Source organism: Rhinopithecus bieti, unplaced genomic scaffold (genome assembly GCF_001698545.2).
Source record: "Rhinopithecus bieti isolate Rb0 unplaced genomic scaffold, ASM169854v2 scaffold_6380, whole genome shotgun sequence".
Lineage (NCBI taxonomy): Eukaryota > Metazoa > Chordata > Mammalia > Primates > Cercopithecidae > Rhinopithecus > Rhinopithecus bieti.
This window is the reverse complement of record NW_016806642.1, coordinates 7,824,894-7,838,232: the sequence shown is the minus strand read 5'-3', so window position 1 is coordinate 7,838,232 and position 13,339 is coordinate 7,824,894. Positions and strand designations below refer to the sequence as shown.

General features: G+C 36.8%; 1 protein-coding gene across 1 annotated transcript in view; it reads right to left on the bottom strand.

The window, feature by feature from the left end:
- The window catches only part of TM2D1 (TM2 domain containing 1), a 39,863-nt gene that overhangs the window by 4,933 nt on the left and 21,591 nt on the right, over positions 1-13,339 (bottom strand). Inside the window, exon 5 of the mRNA XM_017877227.1 lies at positions 9,951-10,024. Within this exon, the coding sequence (XP_017732716.1) occupies positions 9,951-10,024 (74 nt within the window). The remainder of the gene's footprint in view (positions 1-9,950; positions 10,025-13,339) is intronic.

Genomic DNA, 13,339 nt, shown 5'->3' with positions numbered 1-13,339 from the left:
GGAGACATTTCAAAATTGATGTAACACTTTTATTTAAATATGTAAATATTTGCAGACTAGAAGTTATATCCTTTGCAACTATTTAAACTTATGATAGAAAACTTAAATGTCAATTTAAAAATATATGGAGAGTATGGACTTTGTTTTTAAAATCGAAGGACACTGCTATAAAGGATTCCTCATTTTAAAAATAAATTTGATCTTAAAACTATTCAACAAATATTTAATTCCTATATATTCCAGGTTCTATGCTAGACATTATACACAGCGAATAAAATACCATCTCTGCCAACAGGGAACTTATTCTAGTGAACTACATGTTAATATTCAAGCAGTACTTACAAAGCACGTATGTGCCACACACCATGTCAGGTGCTGTTATGCACATTGACTTACTTGTTAAAGATTAAATTGATTTGGCTTGACACTTTTTTATGAATTTACATAAAAATTAACTGTAATCCCCACACTCTGGGAGGCCAAGGCAGGAAGACTGCTTGAAGCCAGAAGTTTGAGACCAGTGTGGGCAAAAAAGCAAGAAATTTGCCTCTACAAAAAAAAATGAAAACAAAATATTAGCCAGGTGCCATGGCGTGCACTTGTAGTCTCAGCTACTCGAGAGGCTAAGGTAGGAAGATTGCCTGAGCCCAAGAGTTCAAGGTTGCAGTGAGCTATGATCATACCACTGCACTCCAGCCTGGGTGACAGAACGCAACCCTATTTAAATAACCAAATTAAGTCCATGTGGTAAAGCACTAAACTGAAAGGAAAACTTGGAAGAGAAAGCTGTCTCTTTCTATAACTAGCTGCAGGATCAAATAATTTATTCCTTCCTGGATCTCAATTTTTCTTACTGATTATAATGAAGAATAGAATAAGCTGATCGGTACAGTATTTTTAAAGTTTTAATGTCTTCTATGACTACAAGATTTAGATACAAAGACCTCAGCTTAAGCCACTACAAAGTATCATCAACACACTTTTCTATGAACTATCTGGTCACACAAGAAACTGTTTTATTTACTTTAAAAAAAAAAAAAAAAGATCAGCTATAAAGATTTCAACTATTTTAGATCCGTATTCCTTTGCCAAATTAAAAAAATAAAATAAAATAAAACCTAAGACAGGGTGTAGTCGCTCACGACTATAATCCCAGCACTTTGGGAGGCCAAGGCGGGAGGACTGCTTGAGGCCAGGAGTTCAAGACCAGTCTGGCCAACATGGCAAAACCCAGTATCTACAAAAAAAAAAAGAAAATACAAGAATTAGTTGGGCATTGTGATGCACACCTGTAATCCCAGCTACTACTAGGGAGGCTGAGGCATGAGAATTACTTGAACCCAGGAGGCAGAGGTTTCAGTGAGCTGGTATCATACCACTCCACTCCAACCTGGGCAACAGAGTGAGGCTCTATCTCAAAGAAAAAATAAATAAATAATAAAACCTGTTTTAAGCACCCACATACACATGTATAATGTGCCAATTCTAACATATTTCATTATGAGTATATTATTGTATTATTAATTATAAAATTACATATCTTTTATAAGCACCCACATACACATATATAATGTGCCAATTCTAATGTATTTCATTATGAGTATATTATTGTATTATTAATTATAAAATTACATATCTTTTAAAATATCCCATACTGGATGGGAGGTTGAGGCAGGAAGATTGTTTGAACCCAGGAATTCGAGGTTGCAATGAGCTATGATCATGCCACTGCACTCCAGCCTGGGCAACAGAGCAAGACCCTGTCTCTAAAAAAATAAAGTAAAATATCCCAATACTGGGAATTTTTTTACTCAGTAAATATGTCCATGTCCATTTGTTCATAGATAACAGAATATGAAACCTAAAATTATGAGTTTATTTCTCTGCTAAGAAATATCCTGAAGCTGGCTGGGCACAGTGTCTCATGTCTGTAATCCCAGCACTTAGGGAGGCCGAGGCAGGAGGATAGCTTGAGCCCAGGAGTTTGAGACCAGCCTAGGGAACAAAGTGAGATCCTGTCTCTATTTGTAAAACAAAATTTAGAACAGGCAAATTCAAAAGACAAAAGTATAACAGAGGTTACCAGAAGGTGGGAAGAGAAGGGGAAGGAAGCTATTACTTAAGGGGTACAGTATTTTGGAGTGATGAAAAGTTTTAGAAATAGATAGTGGTGACAGTTGTAAAATATTCTGAACATAATTAATGCCACTGAACTGTACACTTAAAGATTAAAGTGGCAATGTTTATGTTATATATATTTTACTGTACAAAAAGCTATTATCTTATTTGTACTTATTAATGTTATTAATTAATAATAATTTTGCAATTTATAAACTTTTGATTTTGTTGGTGTAAAATGTAATTTGTTGGTATATACTTAGGTGGCATTCTACTATGAATAAAGGGAAAAAAATGTGGTTACCAGTAAGTACTTTATCACCTCAACTTTAGCAATTGATATGACCCCTCATTTAACAGCACTGTCAGTGAAGTCATGCTTCTTAGGTAACTCAAATATTTTATAAATTTCAAATGTAATGAATGAATTAAGAAGTGAAAGAAAAAAAAGAGCATTTATATCAATCTACGCTTTCTCTATCTAAAAGACTTCTGAGTTCCTCCGTACAAAGAATGCCAACAATAACATCAGCAAGATCAGATCATCTCCTGCAAACCTACCAATCTGGTGATAAAAGTCAAATGATTCTGCAAGTAAAGGATAATGCAACCTGTATCCATCCCAACTCCCCCAAATAACTAATACTTTCTTAAAAGTCAGACTACATTTTTGTATCCATATTTCACTTTTGTGTGTGATTAATTTTAAGATGATGCTATTAAAACCATCTGATTAGTCACATTTTAATTATCAAAATTCCTACACAGTGCCAGAATTTATGCATTCAGAACACCTGACTTCATTTGATTTAAAGAATTCTTAGTATTAATCATAAATGACCAATATAAACACTATTCTTTAAGAAATGAATAAGAGTCACCATTTACATCCTGAGGAAAACACAGCTTTGGGATTTGTCTCAGAACCAGTTTACGATATTCTTTGTTTTGAAAATCCTCTTAAAGGCACTAAAAAAAAATCTACCCACAAGGTAAGTGAACTAAGTGAAATCTACCTAATTAAGGTCACATGACAGAGTAAAAGTTACGAAAATTATCAGTCACTTCGGTTTTTCAATTTATTTTCCCAATAAATCACACCAAGGTTAAATAATGACACAGGGAGCTATTTGAAGGATTTGGTATCTATAAAATGTCCTCTGTGGCCAGGCACAGTGGCTCACGCCTATAATCTCAGCACTTTGGGAGGCCGAGGCAGGGGGGTAACGAGGTCAAGAGATCAAGACCATCCTGGCCAACATGGTGAAATCCCGTCTTTACTAAAAATACAAAAATTAAATGGGCGCACTGGTGCATGCCTGTAGTCCCAGCTACTCAGGAGGCTGAGGCAGGAGAATCATTTGAACCCAGGAGGCGGAGGTCGCAGTGAGCCAAGATTGTGCCACTGCACTCCAGCCTGGGCAACAGAGCGAGACTCTGTCTCCCTACCCCTCTGCCCCCCCCCAAAAAAAAACACACACTCCTCTGTGGCTGGGTGCAGTGGCTCACAACTGTAATCCCAGCACCATGGGAGGCCGAGCCAGGCAGATCACCTGCGGTCAGGAGTTTGAGACCAGCCTGGCTAACATGGTGAAACCCCATCTCTACTAAAAATTAGCTGGGCGCGGTTGCGCATGCCTGTAATCCCAGCTACTCAGGAGGCTGAGGCAATAGAATTGCTTGAACCCGGGAGGCAGAGGTTGCAGTGAGCTGAGATCGTGCCACCGCACTCCAGACTGGGCAACAGAGTGAGACTCCATCTCAAAAAAAAAAAAGTCCTCTGTTTTTATATATTATTGTCCTACATCTAGCAAACTATCAAGTATACCAGCTTTTCCAGCATTGGTAGTAGATTATGGCAATTATGCTGTTAGTCCTTCTTTTGATCAAAAAGGGATAGGCTATGTCTTTGACCAAACAAACTGGCTCACACAGAGATGATTCCATAGCCTTGGCCATATTTTGGTCTAAACTGAAAAGCTTAGGCTTTTAAAATGTTTGTAAAATGTAAAGATTTTAAAAGATAAAATTAAGGGAAGTGTTTATTAGGCTACAATCCCCAAGGAAATATTTTATTTTATTATTATTTTTTTGCTTAGGCAAAAGCACTCTGTTGCTTAGGCTAGAGTGCAGAACTACAATCACAGTTCACTCTGGAACCTTGATCGATCTCTCAGGCTCAAGTGATCCTCCAACCTCAGCCTCCTGAGTAGCTGGAACTACAGGCATGCACCACCACACCTAGCAAATTTTTAAAAAAATTTTTGTGGGTAAGGAGTCTCACTGTGTTGCCCAGGCTGGTCTCAAACTCCTGGGCTCCAGTGATCCTCCCACGTAGGCCTCCCAAATTCTGAGATTATAGGCACTTATCTGGAAATATTTTGTTTCTAAAAATAAATGGAATCTATTATCAGACTATTCTTGGAAAAGATCATAGGTTCCTCTAGGGCAAGGACCCCAAGTTATTATACCTAAGTTGGTGCTCACTAAACCAATTTCCAATGACAGCATAATTTATAGTTTATCACATCAACTCTCATTTTTATTCATTACCTCTCAAGTGACACTGTGAAATTTAGGAATTTAGCCCTATTATGTTTTGAATGTTTGTGTCCCTGTAAAATTCCTATGTTGAAGTCTAACCCCAAATGTGTTCATACTAAGAGGCAGGGCCTTTGGAAAGTTATTAAGTCATTAGGGCTCCACCATTCATTAATGGGATTAATGACCTTATCCTTTACACCATGTGGGCACATATAGAAGGCACCATCCATGAAGCAGACAGCCCTTACCAGACACTGAACCTGCTGGTGCCCTGATACTGGACTTCCCAGCCTCCAGAACTATAAGAAATAATTTTCCATTATTTAGAAATAATCTAGTCTAGGCCACACACAGTAGCTAACGCTTGTAATCCCAGCAGTTTGGGAGGCCAAGGTGGGTGGATCATTTGAAGTCAGGAGTTCAAGACCAGCCTGGCCAACATGATGAAACCCCATCTCTACTAAAAATACAAAAATTAGCCAGGTGTGGTGGTAAGCACCTGTAATGCCAGCTACTCAGGAGCCTGAGGCATGAGAATCGCTTGAGCCTGGGAGGCAAAGATTGCAGTGAGCCAAGATTGCGCCACAATTGCACGATTGTACTCCAGCCTGGGCAATAGGGCGAGACTCAGTCTCAAAAAAAAAAAGAAATAATACAGTCTAAAGTGTTTTGTTATAGCCGCAAATGAACTAAAACAGGTTCTACAGGAAAACAATGACTTTTTTAAAAACTACCATTTCAGCATCTCATCTTGCTTGTACTCGGCACAAAGCCACACTTTGTATAAGGCATACTGCATACAGTTCCAAATCACCAAAAATTTTTGAGGGCATACTCTGTTTAACATACTACTGGTACTATAGGAGCTTAATAAAAGTCATTTTTCCTCAAAAAATTTATGAGTGAAAAGTCAAATCCATTGTTTAAAAGTTAAAAACTAATACAAAGCAGTATATACAGTATTAGAGTGGCATATAATAAATATCAAATTCATGAAGCATACTTTACCAGTCTGTTAAATGTATTTATAAAATTCATAAATGTTTCAGACATTATGCTACTTTTTTGAATTTCTGCTGCTTATATGGTTACTGGTCCTTTAAGGAAATCCACTCTGTTACATTAATAGGAATGAAAAGCAATTTCTTCCATGATGAACAGAATCTTTAAAAAACTGTGACAAAGAAAGAACCCAGCATACTTCCAATAACTTTCTACATTATAACACTTATTTCCATTTTCCCTCCACACATCCTCATCTTTCTGATTTGTGGCTGTTTGCCTCCACTTAACATAGGAGACTTTCTTTTCCTTTTGTTTTGCAGAATATACATCAGTGATTTTGGTATAATTAAAAATGCCCAGGTCAGGCATGATGGCTCACACTTGTAATCCCAGAATTTTGGGAGGCCAAGGCAGGCAGATCACATGAGGTCAGGAGTTCAAGACCAGCGTGACCAACATGGTGAAACCCTATCTCTACTAAAAATACAAAATTAGCTGGGCATAGTGGTACGTGCCTATAATCCCAGCTACTTGGGAGACTGAGGCAGGAGAATCGCTTGAACCTGGGAGGCAGAGGTTGCAGTGGGCCGAGATCACGAGATCACACCACTGTACTCCATCCTGGACGACGAGCAAAACTCCATCTCAAAAAAAAAAAAAAAAAAAAAAGCCCAGCTGCGATGAATGAGGGAAAGAGGTTTAAATACAATCAACAAAAAATGTCTCAATTTTTCTGACTAAAACCTTGTATTGTCTAATCTATCCTTCATTGACTGTATAAAAATATAAGGAGGCTGGGGCAGTGACTCACACCTGTAATCCCAGCACTTGTAAGGCCAAGGTGGGTGGATCACCTGAGTCAGGAGTTCGAAACCAGTCTGGACCAGACGGAGAAACCCGTCTCTACTAAAAATATAAAATTAGCCAGCGTAGTGGTGTGTGCCTGTCAATCCCAAGCTACTTGGGAGGCTGAGGGTCAGGAGGAATCGCTTGAACCTAGGAAGCGGAGGTTGCAGTGACGCTGAGATCCGAAGCCACTGCACTCCAGCCTGGGCGATGAAGACACCATCTCAAAAAATAATACTATATATATATATATATATTATATTGGCATTTTTATATATATTATTTATTAAACATAAAAAATATTTTTTTTCTGTTTTTTTTTTTATGGTCTGTTGTATTAATTATAGTCAAAAAGAATGATGGGCTTTATAATCCCAAAATACCTATGAAATAATCTTTATTAAAATTGTAGTTATATAAATCTAATAGACCCCTCTCCCCTCTCTGGTCTGTTAAGTTGTGTGTATTTTACATGTACTCTTTAAAAGATTTGGTCTTGGAACGTATTCTATGTATTATTTCATGCCATGCATCATCATTCATATTTTCTGTATATTTTTAGGAACAAAAATAGAACTTCACAAGTTTAAATTAACACATCAGACAAACTCATAAAATGTATTTTCCAGTAAATACAGAACATGATTAACAGCTTACTTTAACAATATGGGCATTACAGCTTTGTATTTGTTTCTATTCAAAGACAAACTATAACTAGACTCTTCGATTTTTGTTATAAACACTGTGAAACAAAGTATGGATATTTTTTATAGGTCTTGAATCATGCCGATAACATTTATGGGATCCACACAGTCAACAGGGAAATACACATTGCTACTCACTGCGGAAATAATATTTAATGGGGCAAAAAAGAAAGAAAGAAAGATGGAAGACAGAAAGACCAAGAAAGGCAAAGAAAGGCAAGAAAGGCAAGAAAGAAAGAACTGGCGTAAAGAAAGAAAAGAAAGGAAAGAAGGAAAGAAAGAAGAAAGAAAAGGAAAGAAAGGAAAGAAGAGAAGGAAGAAAGGAAAGGAAGAAAGAAAAGAAAGGAAAGAAAGAAAACAAGAAAGCGCGAAGACAAGAAAGAAAGGGAAAGAACAGGAAGGAAAGGAAAGGAAAGGAAAGGAAAGGAAAGGAAGGAAGGAAGGAAGGAAGGAAGAAAGAAAGAAAAGAAAGGAAAGAAAGGAAGAAAGAAAGAAAGGAGGGAGGGAGGGAGACAGAGAGAGAAAGAAAGAAAGGAAAGGAAGGAAGGAAGGAAGGAAGGAAGGAAGGAAGGAAGGAAGGAAGGAAGGAAGGAAGGAAGGAAGGAAGGAAGGAAGGAAGGAAGGAAGTCAGTCAGTCATGGAGAGAATGGGGAAGGAAAGAAAAATTAAAAAAAGAGCCAGGGCCATGCACAATGGCTCATGCCTGTAATCCCAACACTTTGGGAGGCTGAGATGAGAGGATCACTTGAGCCCAGGAATGCTCCTCTAAAACTGATGATGTCAACATCAAATGTGAAATATGTTAAATGACATGAAGAATAAGGCTACCCATCTTATTTGGCTATGCTTGAAATGGATTTATTATAATCTCCCTTGATTTGAAAGCAGTCTAAACTGATCATACCTGTGAAAATGTCTTATTTAGGGAAATTTACTGCAGATGTTTACACACTCTATTTCTTAATGTGATAAACTCCTAATCCCAGATGATCTTTAAGTTAAATAACTAGAGGCCAGGTGCAGTTGTTCATGCTATTTTTACAAATAGCCCTTTGGAAGGCTGAGGTGGGCAGATTGCTTGAGCTCAGGAGACCAGCCTGGGCAGCATGGCAAAACCTTATCTCTTCAGAATATACAAAAATTAGCCAGGTATGGTGGTGCACACCTGTAGTCTCAGTTACTTGGGAGGCTGAGGTAGAAGGATCACTTAAGCCCAGGAGGCAAAGACAGAGGTTGCCAGTGATCTCAGATCACGCCACTGCACTCCAGCCTGTACGACAGAGTGAGACCCTGTCTCAAAAAAAAAAAAAAAGTATTTATTGTAAAAAGTTCAGGTATAAATGAATCAGAAACCAGTGACTGAATCAAATTAGTTCTATAGTTCTATAATTTGATATAACTAAAGCTACAATGCAATAATATCACCAAAGAAAGAACCTAGCATGAAAATATTAACTAAATGGTTCAGTTTCAAAGACACTTTGAATTCTGGGTATCTTAACTCAAAGAATCCCAATAATACATTAAATTCCTTGGATCCTCACTGAAAGTGAGAAACTCATTTCTAAGCATATGTGCACACGTACCTTAGCCTCTTCATGCCTGCATGCCTGTCCCACAGTCAGAGAAGGCAGGATATTTAGTTAGGCATATGTTTACGAGTACAGACAGGAAAATTCCAACTTTAAAACCAAATATTTTCCTTGTTTAATTCTGGTATCTTATTGGTCCATATGCTGCCTCCTCCTCACAGTATGGTATCCCAATCTCCTAGATTGTGACTTTCTTTTAAAGCATAATGATAACATCAAGCAGACAGAATTGAAGAGTGGAAATACTATATGAGAAAGCAGAGCAAAACAGATGATGCTCTAAATGCACACTGACACATTTGCTGAAGATGTTAGGTGCTCCATAAATGCTTGTTGAAATGCTGTTTGTCAACATTGGTTGTGAAAAATTCATCTCTTTCTCTAAGAATCCTCATGAGTTAACCACAATCAGTTCTACATAATTTAACAGAAAACATCTGGTAGCACTTTCAAATGTTATGGACAGCATTTCACAAACCATGCCTGCCCCCAGCCTCACTGCAGCAGGAGAAAATGAGGCTAAGGAGAAAAGCAAGATAAGTTATCAGGAGAGCCCCAAACATGTGTATCATTTGTTTATACATACCTGGTCTACATTCTCAGATTTTCTAAAGAACGCCCCCCCCCCTTTTTTTTTTCCTTTTTAGCTTAAGCTAGCTGGATTTCAGTTTCTGTAATTTGCAAACAACACAATACTAGTATAGAGGGCCTGTCCAGTGCAAAAGAAAATCTTGTCTCTGCCTCCACAATGTCCATATGTATAACAGAATCCTATCAATGCTTTTATGGTAATTGACAAGGTGACAGTAACTATGAGGAAAAGAAACGGTCTGAAAAACAACCACAATCCCTCTTGGAGACAACATATATTAAAAAGCTTTTGAGAAGTTATTCAGTAAAGAAACTTCTTTAACTCAGTTGAACTCACATTTACAAATCATATTTGAGCATGGAATCTTTTTAAATGAACTTCTTATGTCTTTGAGAACTACTAACTGGTAGAGCACTAGTAAATGAAGACAAATGAAAACAACCATTCATATCTGCTTCCTTGTATACTAATCATTTTAAGTATAACAGGAGATCACAGAACTCAATTTTGAATGTAAAAGTAGTTTCCATTCTAGATTGAGAAACTCACCTGCATCGAAATAAGAATGAAATCAATTAGGCTCCCAATTCCACAAAATCCTACAGTGCAAAACTTTAACAAACCTAGAAAAGAAGGTAAAGTCATTTATAATCTGGAAAGTCTTCTAAATATTAACAAACTGTTCCATTTTCCAATAAACCATTATTTTACATATACATAATGCTCTTTATATCAAGAACATAAAAGTAACACTTTAAAAAATCAAATCTTCATCTGAAAATGAGAAGAGTTTAAAGGAACCCTCTACATAGAAATGCCAAAAAATAATGTATTAGCTCCCTTAACAAATAAATATTAGTAACTGAAAAAAAACCTCAATATAATCTAACAAAATTTCTAAGAGAAAAGGCCTAAGGAAATAATCTTTAAATCTTAGTACATCAGTTACAAAACATCTTTTAGTCCTAAAATCCTTAATTGCTTATTTCGACTTCATACATTATGTGACCCAAAATTCACTATACATTTGGAGAGTTAAAATATATAAATTGTCATGCCAAAAAAAAAAAAAATCAGGAAAAAACACTGCTCTTGTTGTAAAATTGTAAAATTTTATTAGCAATCCAATTACCTTTAATTTATCTTACATATTTCTTTCCTTAAGGATCTCCTGTTTATTAGCTCTATAGTGAAAATCAACAATTCTGTGCTGATCACTATATACAGCTTTGTCCTTGGTCCCAACCCAAGAGCTCAGATGCTAAAATAGATGATAACAGAGTATCTAATATGGGACATCTACAACAATATAACCCAAAAACAGTTGTAAGAGGCGGATTGGGGTGGCCTGGGGGTGGGATGATTAATCTCTTATGAATTTAAACTTGAGTTTCTTACAAGACATCTCATATGAGATATAAAAATGGTATAAGACAAGACTCTTTGTGAAAATGTAGTTCCATATATCAACTACAAATAGATGCCAGCTAAAAATCCTGTGAGGATGAGATCACCTCCCACAACCTGAGAATACACAAATAAGATTGAACTATGTTGGGACATTAGATGACTTCTTCCCCCACATATAGCAGAATAATGTAAGTACAGAAATAACATGGTGGCAATAAGTTAATAACTATTAAAATACAGAAATAACTAAAAATTTTGCTTTTCACTTTCCTCAGAACATTTACTTACCTAACATTTTATCTTTGATTACTATCTGCTGCATAGAAGCCCCATTAGGGCAGGGCCTTTTATCTGTTTTCTTTACTCCTGTGTCCTTAGTGCCAACGACATTGCCTGGCACATAGTAAATGCTCAATATTTGTTGCATAAATTAATAAATATTCTCATATTTCTGCTTCCCAAACACTCCCATCATTCCATCCATTACCTTAATAATAACTCCCTTCGTTTTTTCATTAGTTGCATGGTACTATAGTAGCCCAAAGAAAATTGTCTGCTGAGATTTTATCCACTCAGTTTATTTTCTATTTCCGAAATGTATTCTTCTTCACATAGCATGTTAGTATAAATTTGAGAATGTCATAGTTTTTCTTTCTTCAATTTGTTTATAAAAAAGAACACTGGCCAGGCGCGGTGGCTCATGCCTATAATCCCAGCACTTTGGGAGGCTGAGGCAGGTGGATCCCCTAAGGTCAGGAGTTCGAGACCAGCCTGGCCAACATGGTGAAACCCTGTCTCTACTAAAAATACAAAAATTATCCAGACATGGTGGCATACGTCTGTGATCCCAGCCACCCAGGAGGCTGAGGCAGGAGAATCACTTGAACCTGGGAGACAAAGGTTGCAGTGAGCTGAGACTGCACCACCGGACTCCAGCCTGGGCAACAAAGGGAGACCTTGTCTCAAAAAAAAAAAAAAAAAAAAAAAGAGAGAGAGAATATTAAGTATGGTCCCTCTAAAGTTATATCTTTAACTGCTAATCCATGAAGAATAGGTAATCACATCAGGGCTTTGGCTTTTATTCTGCCATTTTCAAGATTGTTCTTCCTTTTAGGCCACTTCTTTAGAGAAGTCTTCCCTAACATGCCTGTCTGAAGCAGCATGCCACCCTTTCCCTACCCCATAATCCACTATGCTCGGCTACTTTTTAAAATTTTTTGTAGGGACAGGGTCTCACTATGTTGCCCAGGCTAGTCTTGAACACCTGGGATAAAGTGATCCTCCTGCCTTGGCATCCCAAAATGCTTGGATTACAAGTCATCACATCTGGCCTAAATTTCTTTTTTTTATTTTTATTTTTATTTTTTTTCTCATACCTCTCAGGGATGAATGAAGGTTTTGATTATAATAACTGTAGTAGCAGAAATAGTGACAACAAAAGTTGTTGCTGGGCTAACATTTATCAAATGTATCTTACCTCGCTTAATTCTTATTGCCCTTCCTATCTGTGTTCATAAAGTATTTTTATATTTTATGAAAATATAAAACCTAAAACAAGGTTAAGATGGCATTATTGGAAACTTCATTACTAAAATCATCCTTTGCCTTAAATTTGTAGAAATAGATAGACCATAGTTAACATCACACGTTTGGAGTAAGATATGCTGTAAGTCACTGTAATGATTAAACCTTCAAGTTTTTTTTTTAACACTGAACTGTTAAGTTTAAATGTGTTACTCCAGGAGTTTCTTTCTTTTCTTTCTTTCTTTCCTTCTTTTCCTTTCTCCTTTTTTCCTCCTTCCCTTCCTTCTTTCCTTTGCAGGGTCTCACTATTTCCAAGGGTCTCACTGTGTTGCCCAGGTTGGTCTTGAACTCCTGGCCTCAAGTGATCCTCCTGCCTTGGCCTCCCAAAATGTTGAAATTACAGGTGTGAGTCACCACACCCAGCCTCTTGATTTTTTAAAACAGCTTTATTGAGCTATAAATGACATACATTAAAATGACATACAATGACATCAATGACATACAATGACATACAATGTACGTATTTAAAATGTACTATTTGATAAATCTGACACTTGTAAACACCTGTGAAACAATCCCTATAATAAAAAAAGAACGTTATCTGTCACCCCTAATAGTTTCCTCACGCCCCTTTGTAATTTCTATTTCTTGTCTCTCCTTGCCCCAGTCTTTCCCCAGCAAGCACTTATCTGCTTTCTGTCACTCTAAATTTGTTAGTTCCCTAAACTTTTAAATATCATCTCTGATCTGTTCTCTAATTTCCTTAAATGTATTACTCCAGGCGTAGGTAATATTTACCAGTTCCAAAGATATTCTTCCCTTATCTAATATTTTATCTCAGCAGAAACCTCTCATGTTCATTTTTGTGAAGCATCCTTAAGAAGGGGTTTTGTAGCAAAATATCTAGATTTTCTTAAATTTATCATCTTACTCTGTTATGGGTGTTATTACATTACTTTGCCAATAAACATATTTCTATGTCATTGTTTTAAATGGCTGCATAG